Source organism: Mercenaria mercenaria, chromosome 13, assembly GCF_021730395.1.
Source record: "Mercenaria mercenaria strain notata chromosome 13, MADL_Memer_1, whole genome shotgun sequence".
NCBI classification, from domain to species: domain Eukaryota; kingdom Metazoa; phylum Mollusca; class Bivalvia; order Venerida; family Veneridae; genus Mercenaria; species Mercenaria mercenaria.
In genome coordinates this window covers 33,881,993-33,905,049 of record NC_069373.1, presented here as the reverse complement: position 1 = coordinate 33,905,049, position 23,057 = coordinate 33,881,993, and the positions used below count along the sequence as shown (strand labels likewise).

The 23,057-nt window shown below is 39.8% G+C and overlaps 1 protein-coding gene across 1 annotated transcript in view; it reads right to left on the bottom strand.

The window, feature by feature from the left end:
* Positions 1–12,578: 12,578 nt before the first annotated feature.
* Positions 12,579–23,057, bottom strand: part of LOC123530438 (helicase ARIP4-like) — a 41,744-nt gene continuing 31,265 nt past the window's right edge. Inside the window, exon 24 of the mRNA XM_053521499.1 lies at positions 12,579–22,603. Within this exon, the coding sequence (XP_053377474.1) occupies positions 20,433–22,603 (2,171 nt within the window). The 3' untranslated portion in view covers positions 12,579–20,432. The remainder of the gene's footprint in view (positions 22,604–23,057) is intronic.

Below are 23,057 nucleotides of genomic sequence, written 5' to 3'. Positions count from 1 at the left end.
TCGTCCGTCCGTCCGTCAGTCGTCGTCCGTCGTCAACAATTTGACTGTTAACACACTATATAGAGATCACAATTTTGGCCCAATCTTATTAAATGAAACTTGGTCAGAATGTTACTCTCAATAAAATCTTGGACGAGTTCGATATTTAGTCCTTTGGGGTCAAACACTTGGTAACCAGGTCAAATAAAAGGAAAAGCTTGTTAACAGTCTAGAGGCCACATTTATGACTGTATCTTCATGAAGCTTTGTCAGAATGTTAATCTTGATGATCTTTAGGTCAAGTTTGAATCTGGGTTAGGTGGGGTCAAAAACTAGGTCACCAGGTCAAATCAAACGAAAAGATTTTTAACATTCTAGAGGCCACATTTATGACTATATTTTCATGAAACTTTGTCAGAATGTTAATCTTGATGATCATTAGGTCAAGTTCAAATCTGGGTCAGGTGGGGTCAAAAACTAGGTCACCAGGTCAAATCATAGGAAAACCTAGTTAACACTCTAGAGGCCATATTCATGACCATATCTTAATGAAACTTGGTCAGAATGTTAACCTTGATGATCTTCAGGTCAAGTTTAAATCTGGGTCAGGTGGGGTCAAAAACTAGGTCACCAGGTCAAATCAAATGTAAAGCTTGTTAAAACTCGAGGCCACATTTATGATAACTTGGTCAGAATGTTAATCTTGATGATCTTTAGGTCAACTTCAAATCTAGTTCAAGTGGAGTCAAAAACTAGGTCACCAGGTTAAATCAAAGGAAAAGCTAGTTAACACTCTAGAGGCCACATTTACGATCCTCATGAAACTTGATCAGAATGTTAACCTTGATGATCTTTAGGTCAAGTTCAAATCTGGGTCAGGTAGGTTAAAAACTAGGTCACCAGGTCAATTCAAATGTAAAGGTTGTTTCCACATTTATGATAATATCTCCATGAAACTTGGTCAGAATGTTTATCTTGATGATCTTTAGGTCAAGTTCAAATCTAGGTCAAGTGGAGTCAGAAACTAGGTCACCAGGTAAAATCAAAGGTAAGGCTAATGTTAACATTCTAGAGGCCACATTTATGACCATACCTTAATGAAACTTGGTCAGAATGTTAATCTTGTTGATCTTTAGATCAAGTTCAAATCCGGGTCAGGTGGGGTAAAAAAGTAGGTAACCAAGTCAAATCAAAGGAAAAGCTTGTTAACACTCTAGAGGCCACATTTATGACTGTATCTTCATGAAACTTGGTCAGAATGTTAACCTTGATGATCTTTAGGCCAGTTCGAATCTGGGTCATGTGGAATATGACCTACTGACCTAACTTTTTGTCTTTTAGGATACAGACTTGAAATTTGGATGACATGTACAGTTTTGCACACTTCAGTGACCATGAATGTGATCTACTGACCTACTTTCTTCAGGTGAGCGATACAGGGCCTTTAGGGTCGTCTTGTCTTGTTACACATGCTTTTCGGAGTTTAATATTATGTAACATAACTTACATATATATTTTTCATTTTCGATAACAAGACATGTTATAATAATCTCTGAAGTACTTAAAATATGATTGTCAAAGGGTCATAAGGCGTAAAAAAATTATTTGTTTACGGTATCCCGACTTAGATCTACCCTAAATTTTTGGCCCGGCCCTAAATGTTTTTATATCATTGGAGAATTTTTTTTTCACTTGCAAAACTGCACTTTTTATGTTTTAAACATGGCCAGTGTTAGAAATCAACTTACTGATGCCCTAAAGGCATAACCCCCCTTATCTGTATTCATTCTTTGACACAAAAATAATTTCCGAAGAGTCTTAATTAATAAAAACAAGAGATCACAGAGTGATCTTGGCGCCCACCATTGAGCTATTTTTGAATTTTCCAAATTTAAAGACTAGCTCAAGGTCAAAATCAAGGTCAAAGTTCATTTCGGTAAACAAAACTGTGCATGTGGTCCAAATTTAGAAGTTGTAGCTTGAAAATGTGAAAGTAGGTCACTAGATCAATTTCAAGGTCAAAGTTCATTTCGGTACACAAAACTATGCATGTGCTTCAAATTTGAAGGCTGTAGCTTGAGAAATGTGAAAGTAGGTACTTGGTAAAAATCAAGGTCAAATTTCAATTCAGAACACAAAACTATGCATGTGGTCCAAATTTGAAGACTGTAGCCTGAGAAATGTAAAAGTAGGTCACTAGGTTAATCTCAAGGTCAAAGTTCATTTCGGTACACAAAACTATGCATGTGGTCCAAATTTGGAAGGCTGTAGCTTGAGAAATGTGAAAGTAGGTCACTAGGTCAAAATCAAGGTCAAATTTTATTTCGGAACACAAAACTATACATGTGGTCCAAATTTGAAGCCAGTACCTTCAAAAATGTGAAAGTAGGTCAATGTCAAGGTCAAAGTTTATTTCGGTACACAAACCTATGCATGTGGTCCGAATTTGAAGACTGTAGCTACAGAAATGCGTAAAATAGGTCACTAGGTCAAGATCAAGGTCAACTCATGTAAAGGTTCATCTAGCCGCTCAAAACTATACATGTGGTCCAAATTTGAATTTGAATGGACAAGAATATTTTTAAAGTTATTCCCTGTATCAGTCTATATAAACCATGTGACCCCTGGGGCGTGGCCATATTTGATCCTAGGGGGATAATTTGAACAAACTTGGTAGAGAACCACTAGATGATGCTACATTAAAAATATCAAAGCCTTAGGTTTTGGACAGGAATATTTTTAAAGTTTTTCCCTATATAAGTCTATGTAAACCATGTGACCCCCTGGACGGGGCCATATTTGACCCTAGGGGAATAATTTGAACAATCTTAGTAGAGAACCACTAGATGATGTCACATACAAAATATCAAAGCCCTAGGCTCTGTGGTTTTGGACAAAACGATTTTCAAAGTTTTTCACTGTATATAGTAAATATAAACCTGTGACCCCTGGAGCGGGGCCTATTAACCATAGATAATGTGAAAATCTGGTAGGGACCACTAGTGAGCTACATACCAAAATAAAGCCAGGCTGTGTTTTGGACAAAAGTTTTCAAAAATTTCCCTATTAAAATATTAAATTAACAAAGCCATACCCTAAAGTTGTGACCATCGATTTAGGACACAACTAGTAAATACATCTTCTACAAATTAGCAAATCATCCCCCCCCCCCCCCCCCCCAGATTTCTAAGGAGATGCGATAACGAGAAATTGTTAACAGACGGAAGGACGGACGGACCACGGACACAGAGTGATTTGAACAGCCTACCATCTGATGATGGTGGGCTAAAAATAATAATAAAAAAAGTCCGGCCTACCTACCCTAATTCTTTGAGCCTGTTACTGAAAAAAGAAACAAAGAATGTTTCAGGCCCAAGGCCTAAAAAATATTTGTTTCCGGTATCCCGACCTAGGTCTAAAAAAATCTTCGTTTCCGGTAACATGCTAAAGAAACAGGGTCGGTAGGTCAGATTTTTCCCCATTTTTTAGGTCACCTGAGAAGTGCTCAATGTGAGCTTTTGTGATCGCCCTGTGTCCGTCGTTGTCGTCAACAATTTGACTGTTAACACTCTAGAGGTCACAATTTTGACCAAATCTTAACGAATTTGGTCAGAATGTTAACCTTAATAAAATCTTGGACGAGTTCGATATTGGGTCATCTGGGGTCAAAAACTAGGCCATCAAGTCAAGTCAAAGAAAAAGCTTGTTAACACTCTAGAGGCCACATTAATGCCTGTAATTCATGAAACTTGGTCAGAATGTTAATCTTGATGATCTTTATGATCTTTATGTCAAGTTCAGTCTGGGTCATGTGGGATCAAAAACTAGGTCACCGGGTGAAAAAAGAAACAACAACAAAGGAAAAGCTTGTTAACACTCTAGAGACCACATTTATGACTGTATCTTAATGAAACTTAGTCATAATGTTAATCTTGATGATCTTTAGGTCAAGATCAAATCTGGGTCAAGTGGGATAAAAAACTACGTCACAGGTCAGAAAAGAAAGGAAAAGCTTGTTAACACTCTAGAGGCCACATTTTTGACTGTATCTTCATGAAACTTGGTCAGAATGTTAACCTTGACAATCTTTAGTTCAAGCTCGAATCTGGGAGATGTGGAATCTAAAACTAGGTTACCAAGTCAAATCAAAGAAAAAGCTAGTTAACACTGTAGAGGCCACATTTATGACCATATCTTAATGAAACTTGATCAGAATGTTAATCTTGCTGATGATCTTAGTTCAAGTTCAAATCTGAGGCAGGTGGGGTCAAAAACTAAGTCGCCAGGTCAAATCAAAGGTAAAGCTTGTTAACACTCCAGAGACCTAATTTTAAGTTTGGAACTCATGAGAACTGATCAGAATGTATGTCTTGATGACCTCTAGGTCAAGTTCGAATCTGGGGTCATGTGGGGTCAAAAACTTGGTCACCAGGTAAAATCAAAGGGAGAGCTTGTTAACACTTTATAGAGGTCACATAAAGTTTCATAGAAGATTATGCTAAAGTGGCCTCTAGGTGTTAACAACTTTACATTCTGTTTGATCTGGTAACTAGTTTTGACCCACTAACCAGATTAACTTGACCTAAGATCAAAAGATTAACATCCTGTACCAAGTTTCATTAAGATATGGCCATGAATGTGGCTTAGTAGTGTTAGTAGTTTTCATTTGCTTTGACCTGTGACCTGATTTTTGACCCACGTGACCTAGATTTCAAATTACATACAGTATCATAGATTAACATTCGTAACCAGTTTCATTAGATACAGTCATAAATGTGCTTCTAGAGTGTTAACAAGCTTCCTTGATTGCCTGGACCTTGTTTTGATCCATCCCATAAGACCAAATATCGAACTCTTCCAAGATTTATTAGAGTAACATTCTGACCAAGTTTAAGATTGGACAAAATGTGACCTCTAGAGTGTTAACAGCTTTCCTTTGATTATGACCGTGACCTAGTTTTGACCCACATGACCAATATCGAAATCGTCAATTGTATAGGGTATATTCTGACCAGTTTCATTAACATTGGGCCAAAATGTGACCTCTAGAGTGTTAACAGTCAAATGGTGGCGACAGACAGACGGGCGATCACAAAAGCTCACCTTCGTGCTCAGGTGAGCTAAAAGTTACCGACCTACCTCATACCTCATACCTACCATAATTTTTTTCGAGCATTTACACTATATAATTTAACATATTTAAAAGCACATTATTATGACAAGGATAATGGACTGGACAAGAAAGAAAAACATAAGGTAGTAGTGATTAATAAAAGAAGCCTATCAGCTGCTGCAACAAGTCATAGAGGCCTCCTGTAGTGAGTCATAGAAGCCGCCGATCAGCTCCTGTAGCGAGTCAAAAAATCTGATTAGTTACTGAAATGAGTCAGTGAAGTCGATCAGCTCCTGTAGTGAAGCCGATTATCTGCTGTAATAAATCATAGAAAATGATTTGCTGCTGTAGTAAGTTAAAAAAAATGCCTATAAACTGCTGTAGTGAGTCAAAGAGGCCGATCAACTGTGTAGTAATTGTAGTTAGTCATGGAAGCCAGTCAGCAGCTGTAGTGAGTTATATAAGCCGATCAGCTACTGAAGTGAGTCATATAAGCCAGTCAGCTACTGAAGTGAGTCAAATAAGCCAATCGGCAGTTGTAATGAGTCATGGAAGTCGATCAGCTGCTGTAGTGAGTCATGGAAGCTGATCAGCTGCTGCATTGAGTCATGGAAGCCGATCAGCTGCTGTAGTGGGTCATGGAAGCCGATCAGCTGCTGTAGTGGGTCATGGAAGCCGATCAGCTGCTGTAGTGGGTCATGGAAGCCGATTAGTTGCTGTAGTGGGTCATAGAAGCCGATCAGCTGCTGTAGTGTGTCAGAGGCCGATCAGCTGCTGAAGTGGGTCATGGAAGCCGATCAGCTGCTGTAGTGGGGCGTGGAAGCCGTTATCAGCTGCTGTAGTGAGTCAAAGAGGCCGAACAGCTGTTGTAGTGGGTCTTGGAAGCCGATCAGCTGCTGTGGTGGTCATGGAAGCCGATCAGCTGCTGTAGTTAGTCTAAGAGGCCGATAAGCTGCTGTAGTGAGTCAAAGAGGCCGATCAGCTGCTGTAGTGAGTCAAAGCGGCCGATAAGCTCCTGTAGCGGGTCATGGAAGCCGATCAGCTGCTGTAGTGGTCAAAGAGAGCCGCTAGCTGCTGAGTGAGTCAAAGAGGCTGACAGCTGCTGTAGTGAGTCAAGAGGCCTATCAACTGTTGAGTGAGTCAAAAAAAAACGGTACCATGATAAAAAACTGATCAACTGTTGTTGTGAGTCAAAACTAACTGATCAGCTGCTGTAGTGATTCATGGAAGCCGATCAGCTGCTGTAGTGAGTCAAAGAGGCCGATCAGCTGCTGTAGTGAGTCATGGAGGCCGATCAGCTGGTAGAGGGTCATGGAAGCCGATCAGCTGCTGTAGTGAGTCAAAGAGGCCGCTCAGCTGCTATAGTGAGTCAAAGAGGAAGATCAGCTGCTGAAGTGAGTCAAAGAGGCTGATCAGCTGCTGTAGTGAGTCAAAGAGGCCTATCAGCTGTGAGTCAAAGAAACCGGTCAGCTGCAGTGATGATACATAGAAGCTGATCAACTGTTGTTGTGAGTCAAAACAACTGATCAGCTGCTTTAGTGGGTCATGGAAGCCGATCAGTTGCTGTAGTGGGTCGTGGAAGCCGATCAGCTGCTGTAGTGAGTCAAAGAGGCCGAACAGCTATTGTAGTGGGTCATGGAAGCCGATCAGCTGCTGTGGTGTGTCATGGAAGCCGATCAGCTGCTTGGTGAGTTAAAGAAGCAGATAAGGTGCTGTAGTGAGTCAAAGAGGCCGATCAGCTGCTGTAGTGAGTCAAAGAGGCCGATCAGCTGTTGTAGTGAGTCATGGAAGCCGATCAGCTGCTGTAGCGGGTCATGGAAGCCGATCAGCTGCTGTAGTGAGTCAAAGAGGCCGCTCAGCTGCTGTAGTGAGTCAAAGAGGAAGATCAGCTGCTATAGTGAGTCGAAGAGGCCGATCAGCTGCTGTAGTTAGTCAAAGAGGCCTATCAGCTGTTGCAGTGAGACAAAGAAACCGATCAGCTGCAGTGATGATACATAGAAGCTGATCATCTGCTGTTGTGAGTCAAAACAACTGATCAGCTGCTGTAGTGAGTCAAAAAGGCCGATCAGCTGCTGTAGTGAGCCAAAGAGGCCGATCAGCTGCTGTAGTGGATCATGGAAGTCGATCAGCTGTTGTAGTGGGTCATGGAAGCTGATCAGCTGCTGCAGTGAGTCAAGAAGCAGATCAACTGCTGTAGTGAGTCAGAGAGGCTAATCAGCTGCTGTAGTGAGTCAAAGAGGATACATAGAAGCTGATAATCTGCTGTTGTGAGTCAAAACAACTGATCAGCTGCTATAGTAAGTCAAAAAGGCCGACCAGCTGCTGTAGTGAGTCAAAGAGGCCGATCAGCTGCTGTAGTGGGTCATGGAAGCTGATCAGCTGCAGCATTGAGTCATGGAAGCCGATTAGCTGCTGTAGTGGGTCATGGAAGCCGATCAGCTGCTGTAGTGGGTCGTGGAAGCAGATCAGCTGCTGTAGTGAGTCAAAGAGGCCGATCAGCTGCTGTAGTGGGTCATGGAAGCTGATCAGCTGCTGTAGTGGGTCGTGGAAGCCGATCAGCTGCTGTAGTGAGTCAAAGAGGCCGAACAGCTATTGTAGTGGGTCATGGAAGCCGATCAGCTGCTGTGGTGTGTCATGGAAGCCGATCAGCTGCTTGGTGAGTTAAAGAAGCAGATAAGGTGCTGTAGTGAGTCAAAGAGGCCGATCAGCTGCTGTAGTGAGTCAAGAGCCGATCAGCTGTTGTAGTAGATCATGGAAGCCGATCATCTGCTGTGCGGTCATGAAGCCGATCAGCTGCTTAGTGAGTCAAAGAGGCCGCTCAGCTGCTGTAGTGAGTCAAAGAGGAAGATCAGCTGCTATAGTGAGTCGAAGAGGCCGATCAGCTGCTGTAGTTAGTCAAAGAGGCCTATCAGCTGTTGCAGTGAGACAAAGAAACCGATCAGCTGCAGTGATGATACATAGAAGCTGATCATCTGCTGTTGTGAGTCAAAACAACTGATCAGCTGCTGTAGTGAGTCAAAAAGGCCGATCAGCTGCTGTAGTGAGCCAAAGAGGCCGATCAGCTGCTGTAGTGGATCATGGAAGTCGATCAGCTGTTGTAGTGGGTCATGGAAGCTGATCAGCTGCTGCAGTGAGTCAAGAAGCAGATCAACTGCTGTAGTGGTCAGAGAGGCTATCAGCTGCTGTATGAGTCAAGAGGATACATAGAAGCTGATATCTGCTGCTGTGAGTCAAAACAACTGTATCAGAGCTGATCATTTAGTAAGTCAAAAGGCCGACCAGCTGCTGTAGTGAGTCAAAGAGGCCGATCAGCTGCTGTAGTGGGTCATGGAAGCTGATCAGCTGCTGCATTGATTCATGGAAGCCGATTAGCTGCTGTAGTGGGTCATGGAAGCCGATCAGCTGCTGTAGTGGGTCGTGGAAGCAGATCAGCTGCTGTAGTGAGTCAAAGAGGCCGATCAGCTGCTGTAGTGGGTCATGGAAGCCGATCAGCTGCTGTAGTGGGTCATGGAAGCTGATCAGCTGCTGTAGTGAGTCAAAGAGGCCGATCAGCTGCTGTAGTGAGTCAAAGAGGCCGATCAGCTGCTGTAGTGGGTCATTGAAGCCGATCAGCTGCTGTTGTGAGTCAGAGGCCGATCAGCTGCTGTAGTGGGTCATGGAAGCCGATCAGCTGCTGTAGTTGGTCATGGAAGCCGATCAGCTGCTGTAGTGGGTCGTGGAAGCCGATCAGCTGCTGTAGTGGGTCGTGGAAGCCGATCAGCTGCTGTAGTGAGTCAAAGAGGTCGATCAGCTGCTGTAGTGGGTCATGGAAGCCGATCAGCTGCTGTAGTGGGTCATGGAAGCCGATCAGCTGCTGTAGTGGGTCGTGGAAGCAGATCAGCTGCTGTAGTGGGTCAAAGAGGCCGATCAGCTGCTGTATTGGATCATGGAAGCCGATCAGCTGCTGTAGCGGGTCATGGAAGCCGATCAGTTGCTGTAGTGAGTCAAAGAGGATACATAGAAGCTGATCATCTGCTGTTGTGAGTCAAAACAACTGATCAGCTGCTATAGTGAGCCAAAGAGGCCGATCAGCTGCTGTAGTGAGTCAAAGAGGCCGATCAGCTGCTGTAGTGGATCATGGAAGTCGATCAGCTGCTGTAGTGGGTCATGGAAGCTGATCGGCTGCTGCATTGATTCATAGAAGCCGATTAGCTGCTGTAGTGGGTCATAGAAGCCGATCAGCTGCTGTAGTGGGTCGTGGAAGCAGATCAGCTGCTGTAGTGAGTCAAAGAGGCCGATCAGCTGCTGTAGCGGGTCATGGAAGCCGATCAGCTGCTGTAGCGGGTCATGGAAGCCGATCAGCTGCTGTAGTGAGTCGAAGAGGCCGATCAGCTGCTGTAGTGGGTCATGGAAGCCGATCAGCTGCTCTAGTGGGTCGTGGAAGCTGATCAGCTGCTGTAGTGAGTCAAAGAAGCCTATCAGCTGCTGTAGTGAGTCAAAGAGGCCTATCAGCTGTTACAGTGAGTCAAAGAGGCCGATCAGCTGCTGTAGTGAGTCAAAGAGGCCTATCAGCTGTTACAGTGAGTCAAAGAGGCCGATCAGCTGCTGTAGTGGGTCATGGAAGCCGATCAGCTGCTGTAGCGGGTCATTGAAGCCAATCAGCTGCTGTAGTGAGTCAAAGAGGTCGATCAGCTGCTGTAGTGAGTCAAAGAGGCCGATCAGCTGCTGTAGTGAGTCAAAGAGGCATATCAGCTGTTACAGTGAGTCAAAGAAACCGATCAGCTGTTGTAGTGAGTCAAAGAGGCCGATCAGCTGCTGTAGTGAGTCAAAGAGGCTGATCAGCTGCTAAAATGAGTCAAAGAGGCCGATCAGCTGCTGTAGTGAGTCAAAGAGGTCAATCAGCTCCTGTAGTGGGTCATCGAAACCGATCAGCTGCTGTAGTGGGTCATGGAAGCCGATCAGCTGCTGTAGTGAGTCAAAGAGGCAGATCAGCTACTGTAGTGAGTCGAAGAGGCCGATCAGCTGTTACAGCTCTGTTGTGGGTCATAGAAGCCTATCAGCTGCTGTAGTCGGCCATGGACGGCGATTAGCTGTAGTAGTGAGTCAAAGAGGCAGATCAGCTGCTGTTGTGAGTCAAAGAGCTAATCAGCTGCTGTAGTGAGTCAAAGAGGCCAATCAGCTGCTGTAGTGAGTCAAAGAGGATCAGCTGTTACAGTGAGTCAAAGAAACCGATCAGCTGCAGTGATGATACATAGAAGCTGATTAACTGCTGTTGTGAGTCAAAACAAGAGCACCGCCTTGCGGGTGCTGACGCTCATCTGATTTTTTTGTATAATAGAAATATTCTCCTATGCATGATTTTCTAAGTCTAAAAAAGGCCATCATTCTTGCAAAAAGCAGGATAGAGTTATGTTTCTTGATGTACATTATCCACTTATGATGGTCAAAAACTGTTGCAAGTTTTAAAGCAATAGCTTTAATAGTTTATGAGAAAAGCTGACTAAAACTGATTTTCTAAGTCCAAAAGGGGCAATAATTATTGCAAAAAGCAGGATGGAGTTATGTTTCTTGCTGTACAGGGTCAGCTTATGATGCTGAATGAGTGTTGCAAGTTTCAAAGCAATAGCTTTGGTAGTTTAAGAGAAAAGTTGACCTAAACATAAAATTTAACCAAGAAATCAGATATTTTCTAAGTCCAAAAGGGGCAATAATTCTTGCAAAAAGCAGGATGGAGTTATGTTTCTTGATGTACAGGGTCAGCTTATGATGGTTAACAAGTGTTGCAAGTTTCAAAGCAATAGCTTTGATAGTTTAGGAGAAAAAATGACCTAAACATAAAACTTAACCAAATATTCTGCTATTTTCTAAGTACAAAACTTTTAAGGGGCCATAAATCTTGCAAAAAGCAGGATGGAGTTATGTTTCTTGCTGTACAGGGTCAGCTTATGATGGTGAACAAGTGTTCCAAGTTTCAAAGCAATAGCTTTGATAGTTTAGGAGAAAAGCTGACCTAAACGTAAAACTTAACCAGGCAACGCTGACGCAGACGCCGAAGCCGACGCCAACACCGCTCAAGCGATGACAATAACTCATCATTTTTTTTTATAAAAAATCAGATGAGCTAAAAACTGATCAGATGCTGATTATGCGTAACTGAAGCCGATCAGCTGCTGAAATGAGTGACTGAAGGCAATTAGCTGCTGAAATGAGTCATTGAAGCCGGTCGGCTGCTGTAGTAAGCCAGAGAAGTCGATCAGCTGCTGTAATAAATCACTGAAACCAATTAGCTGCTGTAGCAAGTCGAAAAAACCAATCAGCTGCTGTAGTGAGTCATAGAAGCCGATCAGCTGCTGAAATAAGTATTAGAAGCCGATCAGCTGCTGAAATGTGTCATTGAAGCCGATCAGCTGCTGTAGTAAGCCAGAGAAGTCGATCAGCTTCAAACTTGGCGTCACCATTGGGCTTATGAAGTAGTTGACCCTAAAGTTTTTGGGGTCAGTAGGTAAAGGTCATAGGGGTCTGAACATGGAAAACAATTTCCGTCCAATAACTTAAGAACCACTTGACCTAGAAGTGTGTGTGTGTGTGTGTGTGTGTGTGTGTGTGTGTGTGTGTTCGGGTTTAACGTCTTTTTCAACAATTTTTCAGTCATATAAACGACGATGCCTACTTGTAGCAGTGAGCACAATGCCCAACTTTATAGCGCTGCCTCACTGGAATATCACGCCATAGACATGCGACATGTTACCCCACCCAGACACATTATACTGACACCGAGCTGACCAGTCCTAGCACTACCCTCTTAATGCTGAGCGCCAAGCGAGGAAGCTACTAGTACCATTTTTTACGTCTTTGGTATAACGTGGCCAGGGATCGAACCCATAACCTCCCACACTCGAAGCGGGCGCTCTACCACTAAGCTACCGAGGCGGTTACTTGACCTAGAAGCTTCAAACTTGAAAACACGAGCATCTGATCCTATTGTTTTGGGGTCAGTAGGTCAAGGTCACGGTTTCCCCTCAATAACTTGAAAAACGCTTGAACCAGAACCTTCAAACTTGATAGCATGATTATGCTTAATGTAGCAGAAGAAACCTATTGTTTTTTGGGGTCAATAAGTCAAAAGTCAAAGTCATGGGCCTGAACCTTAAAAACAGTTTTCATTCAATAACTTGAGAACCACTTGACCAAGTATCTTCAAACTTCATAGCATGATTGCGCTTATGAAGTTGATGACCCCGATTGTTTTGGGGAATTAGCAGGTCAAGTTCATAGTGATCATAGGACTGAAAATGGAACATGTCATGGGGGGCAAGGGAGGATAAGTACATGTTTTAAAAACATCTATTATTATACTAAATCTTGTCAAGTTTCTCTTAAAAGCAGCCTATAAACCAGGTGGAAAAGGCTTAGTTCACACTGAAATATTACTCTTTGTATCCCCCTCCTGGCTCCACATTTCTTCAGCGTCGATGTCTTGTAATCAGACAGCAAAACTGAACAAATATTTACTTGCAATTGGATCATTTATTTTATACAAATATACAAGATCATAAACATAGCACATGTAGACAAACATACAATTAAGTAAATTATATATCTTTTAGGCTGTCACTGATGGCGAGTCTGTATGGTTATACCAGAATACAAACATAACAAAACAGTAATATAGTGAACAAACATTACACTGTAAACAAATACTGAAATGTGTATTTACAGAAGGAACACCATTGATATGTTTTACTTACAAAACATTTTGTCAAAAATTAGTATTGTCAATCCTGTACTATGCAACCAATGTTGAAGTGTCACAATTTGGCTACTTTAGGAAGGCTGAACTTAATTGAGCCGCGCCATGAGAAAACCAACATAGTGGCTTTGCGACCAGCATGGATCCAGACCAGCCTGCGCATCCATGCTGTTCGCTTTCAAAGGCTATTGCAATTAGGGAAACTATTAGCGAACAGCATGGATCCAATGTTGGTTTTCTCATGGTGTGGCTCAATTAAAAACAAAATGTCAATTCTGAATGTTTACTGGCTGGCAGCTTCAGGCAAGTGGCTGCTTACTACAGATGATTGCTACAGCAAATTTAAACATACAAGATCCAACAAAATGGTTTGATTTATCAAGGCTCCAGAAAACTTACTGGTAATGTAAAAAGAGCGTTCTACCATACTTATAACAAGAGCTGTCCGTAAGACAGCCAATGCTCGACTATTCGAATTATTGTCCCAGAAGCAGGAAAATATTACCCTAAATGTTAAAATATCTATAGAGTTTCAATCCAGTATCTGCATTAGTTTTGAAGATAGTAACTTGCATGCACAACTGTAACCAGAAGTTTTAAGTTCAAAAGGGGACAGAATTTGACCAAAATACATGTCAGAGTTATGGGACTTGATGCAATCAACTAGTTTTATAACCCTGCAGGCACATGTGAAGTTTCAATTTAATATCTGCATTTGTTCCGCAGATGGTAACTTGCATGCAAAACTTTAACCAGAATTTTCTAAGTCCAAAACGGGCATAATTTGCCCAAAATACATGTCAGAGTTATGGGACTTGACCCAGTGAGGTTGGTAATTGATCTAGAAAAAGAAAAAATAAGTTTCAAATCTATATGCCTTTAAGTAATAGCTGTATGTATTTGCACGCAAAACTTTAACCAGGATTTTCTAAGTCCAAAAGGGGGCATAATTTGGCCAAAATGCAGGTCAGAGTGATGGAACTTGATGCTATCAACTAGTTTTATAACCCCGAAGACACATGTGAAGTGTCAATTCAATATCTGCATTAGTTTTGGAGATAGTAACTTGCATGTAAAACTTTAACCAAAAGGGGGGCATAATATGGCCAAAACGCAGGTCAGAGAGACCTACAAAAAAGAAAAAGTAAGTTTCAAAGCTATATGCCTTTAAATGATAGCCATATGTACTTGCATTGCAAAACTTTAACCAAGGTTTGACGCGGACGCCAAGGTGAGTAGAATAGTTGAGCTAAAAAGCATAATTCTATTATAAAATGCCTATCATTACTTGAGAATGTCCGATATAAAATAACATCTGTAAACATATACATTTTGTATAAACATCACCCTACTATGTCCCTTCAAAGACATATTCTTTCCAACTTGAACAGTTTCTGTGTAAATTCACCTCTCTTAAACAAGAACCTCTGTATAATAACAAACAACTTTATGTTCATAATGTTGCTTTCCTAAGGTGCTACTATTCCTGTATTATTTCAACCAATGACAGTCCATATAAATCTCATTAAACAGAAGACAAGAAGATAAAAAAAATCTTTCTATTTACAGCTTTAACTAATTACAAGACACACCTGAGGGTTAATATACAGTCAAACTTTGTTCGCTTGAACTCGACAAGACCTGGAAAATATGTTCGAGTTATAGGTAGTTCTAGCCACCGAAACAACATACAAATAGAATTAAAATGCGGGCCCTGATGATGAGTCCATGCAAAGGGTTGTGTTCGAATCATCTGAGTTAGAGTGAACAAAATTCAACTGTATACTATTTATTTATTTGGGTTTTACGGCGCTCCAACACAGTATAGGTTATATGGCGCTAAACAGGACTACAAATTTTGGTTCCACATCTCATTTACATTTTACATCGAAATAAAAACATGAGGTATGGAATCAAAATCAACTAGAGATGCTTTTGTGAAAAGCGCATGTCTCCCACAACTGCCTAATCATCTAAATAGTAAGTCAGTCTTTATATACTGTTTACTTAATCCACATGTGCATGCACTTACTTGACACCAAAAGAACGCCTATACTACTAGTAGTATAGCACCGGTTTAGGGTTAAAACTGCGCAAGAAATCTGAGTGTTTTTGGTAAATCAAGAGCCATAATTCCAAAGTGCCTAAGCCGATTTGGCTGGTTATCGAACTTGGCCGAGCACTTATTGGCAGACATATTTTGTTGAAGTTTGGTGAAGATCGGATGAGTAATGTTCGATTTAGAGTGCGGACAAGCTGTTTGACAGACAGACAGACAGACACACAGACTGGAGTAAATCAATATGTCTCCCACACCACTGTGTGGTGGGAGACATAATTGTATACTACAATGTGTGTAAAAATATCATCAATATGCTTAAACCTTTTTGCATCTTCAGATTAACACGGCTTTAGTATACATTCTATACTACTTAGCGTTTATATGAGACAATGGTTTAATTGCTGTTACTTGATTTACTTTAAATCCACCATATTTGTAAGGCTTTTCATGATATGCAGCTTTATTTTGCAAGATTCAAAGTATACACAATTCTAACATGCAACAATATTTTTTTTATATCAGCTAAACAAAGGAAGAGGTCAAGAATTGTATATCCTGCAATAAACAACATTACGATATCGATTACAGCATCAAATATAGGCATGAAAACCTGATCATTACTACTCGGAAGAATTAAGTTTCAGCATAGTATAATTCATCATGTTTTAATGAGCATGTTAGAATTCAAATAAACAATGCCTTCTTGTGGATCCATGCGAAGGCCTTGATTATTTAACCTTTAGCCTGCTGGCGGCAAGTGAGTCTGCCTTTGCGACCAGTGTAGACCATGATCACGGTCTGCACTGGTCGCTATTCAGTCAGTAAATTTTCAGTGAACACCCCTTCGAATAATAAATGGTATTTCCCAAATTAAATGATGGACCAGTTCATTTAGAAATCAAGCAGACTAAAGGTTAACAACTCTAAAGTAACACTGGGGAGGTAATAAAATCTTTTATAATTTTCAAAATATCTTTAAAATTTTTCATTGAACACACCTTCAAATAATAAACAGTACTGCCCAAATGGAATGATGGACCAGTCCATTCTACAAATTTAGCAGGCTAAAGGTTAAAATGAATTGTACAGGTATAGAGTGCCCTCCAAAAGTCTGGAGATAAATGAGAAGTATATGAATATTGGTCCCTAGAATTCATACTGTTTCAATACAGAGCACAGTTTGATTATCCACAAAGCAAACAAAAATAAAACAACAATTTAAATGCTTTTGTCAAAATGATATAACAAACATTATATTCTATGTTTCATGCATTTATTATTTATTCCCTACCTGTCTCCAGACTGTTGTAGAGCACTGTATATATAAAGGAGGACCTTGTGTGCCTTAGCTTGTGTCTAAATATTTCTACTCAATATAGGAAATTGTTACATAAAAGGTGGATCAAACAATAGAAATTTCCAAGTCAATGTTAGAATAAACAATACAGTTTCCCCAACAAATGTTCATAGCACTGCTAGCACTGATATTAACCCTTACCCTGTTAAATTTCTATGATGAAACTGTCAATCTTTCAATTTTGGCAGTATCATTAACTGTTAAAAGGGGTGCTTACCAAAAAGATACTGACTGAATTGTTATCAGTGCAGATCTTGATCAGACTGCACAGATGTGCAGGCTGATCATGATCTACACTGGCTGCAAAGGCAGAATCAATTTTGTCCAGCACGGTAAGGGTTAATTTTCAACATTTAATTACTTATGCTCCAATAGAATTCTGTTCTGTTTAATAAATTCTATTTATTTAACAAAGTACATTATTGCCCAAGATAAAAAAAATCAAATAAAACTGTCAAATTAATAAAATAGCATTTAATCATACACAGATAACTTTACACATAATTACTGACTGACTAGCATCTGATGTATATTAAAAACAACATAAAAATACATTTCTTATAATACATCATTCAAACTTGCACGAAGTTAACAGGAAATAACATCAAATTATAGAAAGAAAGAGGTGTTTGACATGAAAATTGAACAGCATGTAAAACATGGCATTCAATTTCAAAGGAAGACAACTTTTTCTCAACAATTACTTAAAAATAATCGGAAAAAGTTGTCTCCCTTTGAAAATGAATGCCATTTGTACTTAAAATATTCCGAAAAAGTTGTCGCCCTTTGAAAATGAATACCATTTGTAAAGAAATAAAGATAAACAATTGCTGAAAACTGTGTTCATCCTTGTTATGCGAAATTTCACCACATGCACGCTATTGCAAATGCATCAACACAAACATGTGTAACTGTTCTTTGAAAATGGTGAGTTTTTAAAGGCGTTTAACTGTCCGGAAGTGGAGCCCCTTTAGGCAAACCTTTTCCGGAATTCAATGTTTATATCAGTATACTGACAAGGAGTTTGTAAAGTAATATACATGTTTTACATGCTGTTCAATTTTCATGTCAAACAACTCTTTCTTTCTATGATTTGGTGTTGTTTGATTTTTGTTTCTCAAGGCCTTCTTCTCAACCTTAAGGTGAAACCATTTTCAAGGTGATTCAACAATTCATACTCGCTTACAGATAAAAGGTAGTTTTTGATTTGAAATCCTGCAAGTTTGACATGTTGCCTAGTTCAGCAGATTCATTTGTAATCCAAACAGTAAAGTACACATGCCCAGAACTGGTTATATTGTATTTCTCATGTAAGTCTTTGGGCTAAATCAATTTCCTGTTGGCTATGTCTACCATACATTATACAATGCATGATCATCATAAACACCAGTCATATTTCAATTTCTGCCTAGAAATTTCTATAATTCTATGATACTTAAACATAAGTTGATTCGGGACTTTGTCTGACTATATTTTACCATCAATACCATGAGAAGAATTATACATAATAATTGTAAACAAACTGACATAAATATCAAAGCTTTTGTACATACTTACTGTTTATACTGTGACAAAAATGTTAAAATGACTGTACATATTAACTGTCTATACAGCGACATAGTTAAAGGAGTTGTTTATTAAAAATCATAAACAATACTGAATGGTACAAAAACAGCAACAACAACCAAGAATTTGTTATAAATGATGATGATTATGTACACAGATGAGTCAATGTTTCTTTAGTCTTATTCAGAAAGTATCTGGTTCATGCAGGATACCTTTCTGTATACGAGATGAATACTTACAAAACAAGTGAATGAGTTACAAATAAAACATGACACATGCGTATAACAACAGCCAGTATCAAAATTTATACTTTTTTTGTTCCAGTTACTATCTAGCTTAATTGTTGCTAAAACGCCATTTTGGATCCAACAATTGTAGCACTTCTATACATGAGATACATTTCTATTATTCAAAAGGAGAAAATGGGACACCTAAGGATCTCTCTAAAGCAGCCTAGGTGATTGATGTAGTTGGGTTATTAACACTTTTCTGTACAATACAGCAATATATTTGGAAAAGTACCTCTTTGGAAAAAAACATTTTGGACAAGCCAACTGGTAAGTCCAATAGGTTTTGCGGCTGGGTACTGGTCCAAAAATGTGCTAAATAACCTTTTTATTCAGTAGTGATTTTTTTACAGTAAAAATTTGATAAAACTACCAAACAGACATGATTCCATCATTTTAACTTATACAGAAACATCGTGTCAAGAGTTTATTGATCTTAATATGAAGATTCCAATCAAAATTGTTGCATAATATATATATGAGCCGTGCCATGGGAAAACCAACATAGTGGGTTTTGCGACCAGCATGGATCCAGACCAGCCTGCACATCCGCGCAGTCTGGTCAGGATCCATGCTGTTCGCTAACGGTTTCTCTAATTGCAGTAGGCTTTAAAAGCGAACAGCATGGTCGCAAAACCCACTATGTTGGTTTTCTCATGGCATGGCTCATATATAATGTACCTAATGGAGAAAATATAGATATGTCAATCACTGACTGCAAGAGAAAAATTAATATAGAATAAACTAGTAAAATGCTGGCTGTTCATGAAATAACGATCCTGGTCATGTGTAAACACACTGTAGCTGTAAACTCAGCATATACACTCTACACACAAGAACTGTTACTAACAATCTAACCAGATTTAATGTAAAACTCTACAGACATCATCAAAGATATTAGCCCAACATATAACAATGCTTTAAATTAGTACAAGTACCATATAACAGCGTTCAAAATTAAATAAGAAAATATGTCAAAGATTATGCTAAATGTACACTGAAAACACATAAGCTCATGTACACGAACAACTGCACATGGATTTATCGGATCATGTACACGGTGAAAACATTCTAATTATACCGATATGGAATGAGGTAACATGACATGAATTAATGAAAGATATGGTCATGATTTAATTTTAACTTCATTGTAGTAGAATAATCTTATTGCACAAATTTTATTTAACAATGAAATAAGCCACGCCATGAGAAAACCAACTTAGTGCATCCTCGACCAGCATGGATCCATGGTCTGGTCAGGATCCTTGCTGTTCGCTTTCAAAGGCCATCGCAATTAGAGAAACGGTTAGCAAACAGCATGGATCCTGTCCAGACTGTGCAGGTTGGTCTAGATCCATGCTGGTCGCAATTGCACTGTGGTTTTCTCATGGCGTGGCTCAAAGTCTGATGTAAACATACACAACTGCAACCAAACAAAGAAACGTCCAATTTGTTCCAGTAGTCATTTGTACTTCATAAGCTTGTCTCAAATAAAAGTTTCCTTAGGTTAGAGTTTATAAATGTAATACCATAACAAATAGCCTTAACCCTTATCCTGCTAAATTTCTATAATGAACTTGTCCATCTTTCAATTTGGACAGTACCATTAACTGTTAAAAGGGGTGCTTACCAAAAAGATAGTGACTGAATGGCGAACAGTGCAGACCATGATCAGACTGCACGGATGTGCAGGCTGATCTTGGTCTGCACTGGTCGCAAAGGCTGAATGACTTGCGCCAGCAGGCTAAAGGTTAATACCTTACTAGCATAGTGTTCTCAACTGTATGTGGCACAAGAATCAAATAATTGTAAATATATAATTTATGGTGCTAATAAATTAAACTTAAAACATTTTTGTAATAAATATCGGGTCAGTCCAATTTTTTCATACTTGTTTCCACAATTCATAGTCTGTTCTTTCTACAAGAGGTGACATACACATATATATTGCAAACTATTTGTCAGGAAAAAATAAAACAGACTATTCTGTTTATTTATATGATTATCAAAATATCTTTACTTTACCTTAAATACTTTACTTTACTAATCATTTAACTGGTACACTTACATACTACAGGATCAAGCAAAAAAAAAATACAACACATGTATAAAGGCAATTTTGTTGCACATGAATACAAATAAGAATGTTTTCCACAGAATACACAAGGCTGGTCCTGTAATTCCTTCAAACTGTATGGTACAGTACAGTATGGCACTAAAATTCCAGTTTTCTGCTATCCAATTATACAATTGTTGTATCTGTCTCTCTCAAAAAAGCACTTTAATCTACAAAACACTGAAACCACAAATAAAGTTAATATCCATGTTAAAAAGCATATTTACTGATTACCCATTCCAGGCTGGAAAGAGTTATCTCCCTGCTGACCCACTGGCATACCCATACTTGATCCCGGCTGAGCAATATTGGGCCCTTGCTGGCCCATATTCCCAGTCTGTTGCCCCATATTGCCACCCTGTCCTCCATACTGAGGCTGGAAGGGCATTGGATAATATGGCATTGGGGCCATCATTGGGGGATATGGGTATGGAGCAAATGGTGCATACGGAAACATACTTGGTTGCATCATACCTCCCATAGGATACATTGAACCTCCAGGGAATCCCCCTTGTTGGGACATATTCACGTTCTGCTGGCCTCCAAAGCTATTGCTCCTGTTAAACTGGTTATTTCCACTAAAATTTTGAAAGAAATTAGGATTCTGTTGTTGCTGATTAGAGAACATGTCAAAATTCATATTGCCTTGCTGGTGACTGGGCATCCCCATGTTACCAGACTGTGACCCAATTGACCCTGACTGGTTTCCCATTCCAACATTTTGGGACATTCCACTTGCAGACTGGTTCATCATCTGTGTACTGTCCACTGATGACTGACTGTTCTGGTCAGAACCAGCATCAAGTTGTGACAGGAAATTATCATCTGCATCTGTTAGTTCAGACAGGAAACTGGAGTTGTTATGGATACCACTCATGGTAAAATCTGCCATGGTATCACTGTTTTGCTGTGGAACTGCATTACCAGTACCAAATCCAGAATTTTGGTTTCCAAAATCTGAACTCTGACCCTGGAAGGTAGTCTGGTTGCCAAAACCAACCGCCATATTTCTGTTACTGCCTTGCATGTTCATGAAACCACCACTGCTCGTATCACCATACATGTTAGTACCTTCCTGGTTATTCATGAACATCTGACCTTGGTTGGATGGCTGATTTGATGCAACAGCTCCAGGTCCAGACTTCATCTCATTAGCACTTGTCATATCTGGCAGACCAGGATTGAAGATTCCACTGTTAGATCTTGAGGTACTCTTTTGTGCTGGTTGGGCTGGTTGCTGAAATCCAACATTCTGTTGAATGCTAGACTGATTCTGTTGAATTCCAAACTGGTTCTGCAGACTTCCTGATTTGTTCTGCTGATTTCCAAACCGATTCTGCCGACTACCAGATTGTGTTTGCTGAATGCCAAATTGGTTCTGTTGACTACCAGACTGGATTTGCTGAAAAGCAGGCTGGTTCTGTTGACTGTCAGACTGGTTCTGGTTACTATTGCTTGGAAAAGACATAGACTGGTTCCCAGGATTTCCTAACCAGTTTGACTGCGTTTGGTTTAGGTTTTCAGATGACATCATCTGTGACAGATTAGTAGTAGAGTTTTGATTACCTGATAGTTTCATCTCATGCAAGTCTATATCTGAAGGTCGAGTAGATAGATGATCGGACTGGGGCATAATGGGTGGTGTATATTCTGTATTTAAAAGCTCTGATACAGGAGACTGGGACGCAGACTGACTTGAGTCTGACGGACTACCAGACAACGAAAATTTTGGTTTTCCTTTTTTGTTTCTATTTTCACCTGTAGCTTGAACTCGTGTAATGTCATGTTTTACAGACTTGTTCAAAGTTTTGTTTTTAAGACTAGACAAATTTTGTTCCATTTTCTTACTGTCACTACTCTGTACACCACTTAACTGTCGAGGTAATTTTAAAGCTTTCATATCTATTGGTGGTAAATTCCATGACGACTCTTTACCCACATTTGTTGCAGTATTTTTCTGCATATTATTGTCAGTTTGAATGTCCATTTTCATATCTGTGCTTGTTTCAGGTTTACCAGACACACTCCCTACTTTTGGCATGATGATATTTTTCATGTCCTGGACGACTGGTTGCTGTTTGGGAGCAACCTTCTTAACAGTATTCTCACCACTGAATACAGGGGTGTTTGCTATAGTCTTTTTCCCTTCTGAGAGATTCTTAAGAGCAGCAAGGGAGCTAACTTTTGTACCAGTAGCATTACTGGTAGTTGTGTTAGGTGTGACAATTCTAATTTTGGAACTGGTTGGAAGGTTTGCACTAACTTTCTGTGACTGTGCCGAGATTATGGCCATCTGCCCAGTGGTAGTAGAGACGGTTGAAACTTTGGCACCAATTGTGACTGGTATAATGGTTCTAACCTGACCGGGACCTTGGCGAATGATAGTCAAGGGCTCTGTAATAAAAATAATATTTGTAATTCAATATAGCAATTATAATAAAAGTGAAAAGCTTAAAATGCAGTTTATTTTCATTCTGTGTAGTGGACTGTTAAAATAACATATAACTTTACATTTTATAAAGGGCTTTAAAAACAGCTTTTATGTAATCATGTTGATTTAATTAATAAGGATGCCTGTTAATATAAATAAAATCAGTTTCTGCATTATCTATTGAAAGCAGTAATTTAAATAATCAGATTCACAGATAATAAATAATCTTGGGTCAAAAAAGTGGGTCTGATTTTGATATACAAGGTATCTTTGTTTGTTTGTTTTGTGTTTAACACCATTTTTCAACAGTATTCCAGTTATGTAACGGCATGCAATTAACCTAACCAATGTTCCTGGGTTCTGTTCCAGTACAAACCTGGTGGAGGATGATTGATTTCAGACACAATGTCTTTTATC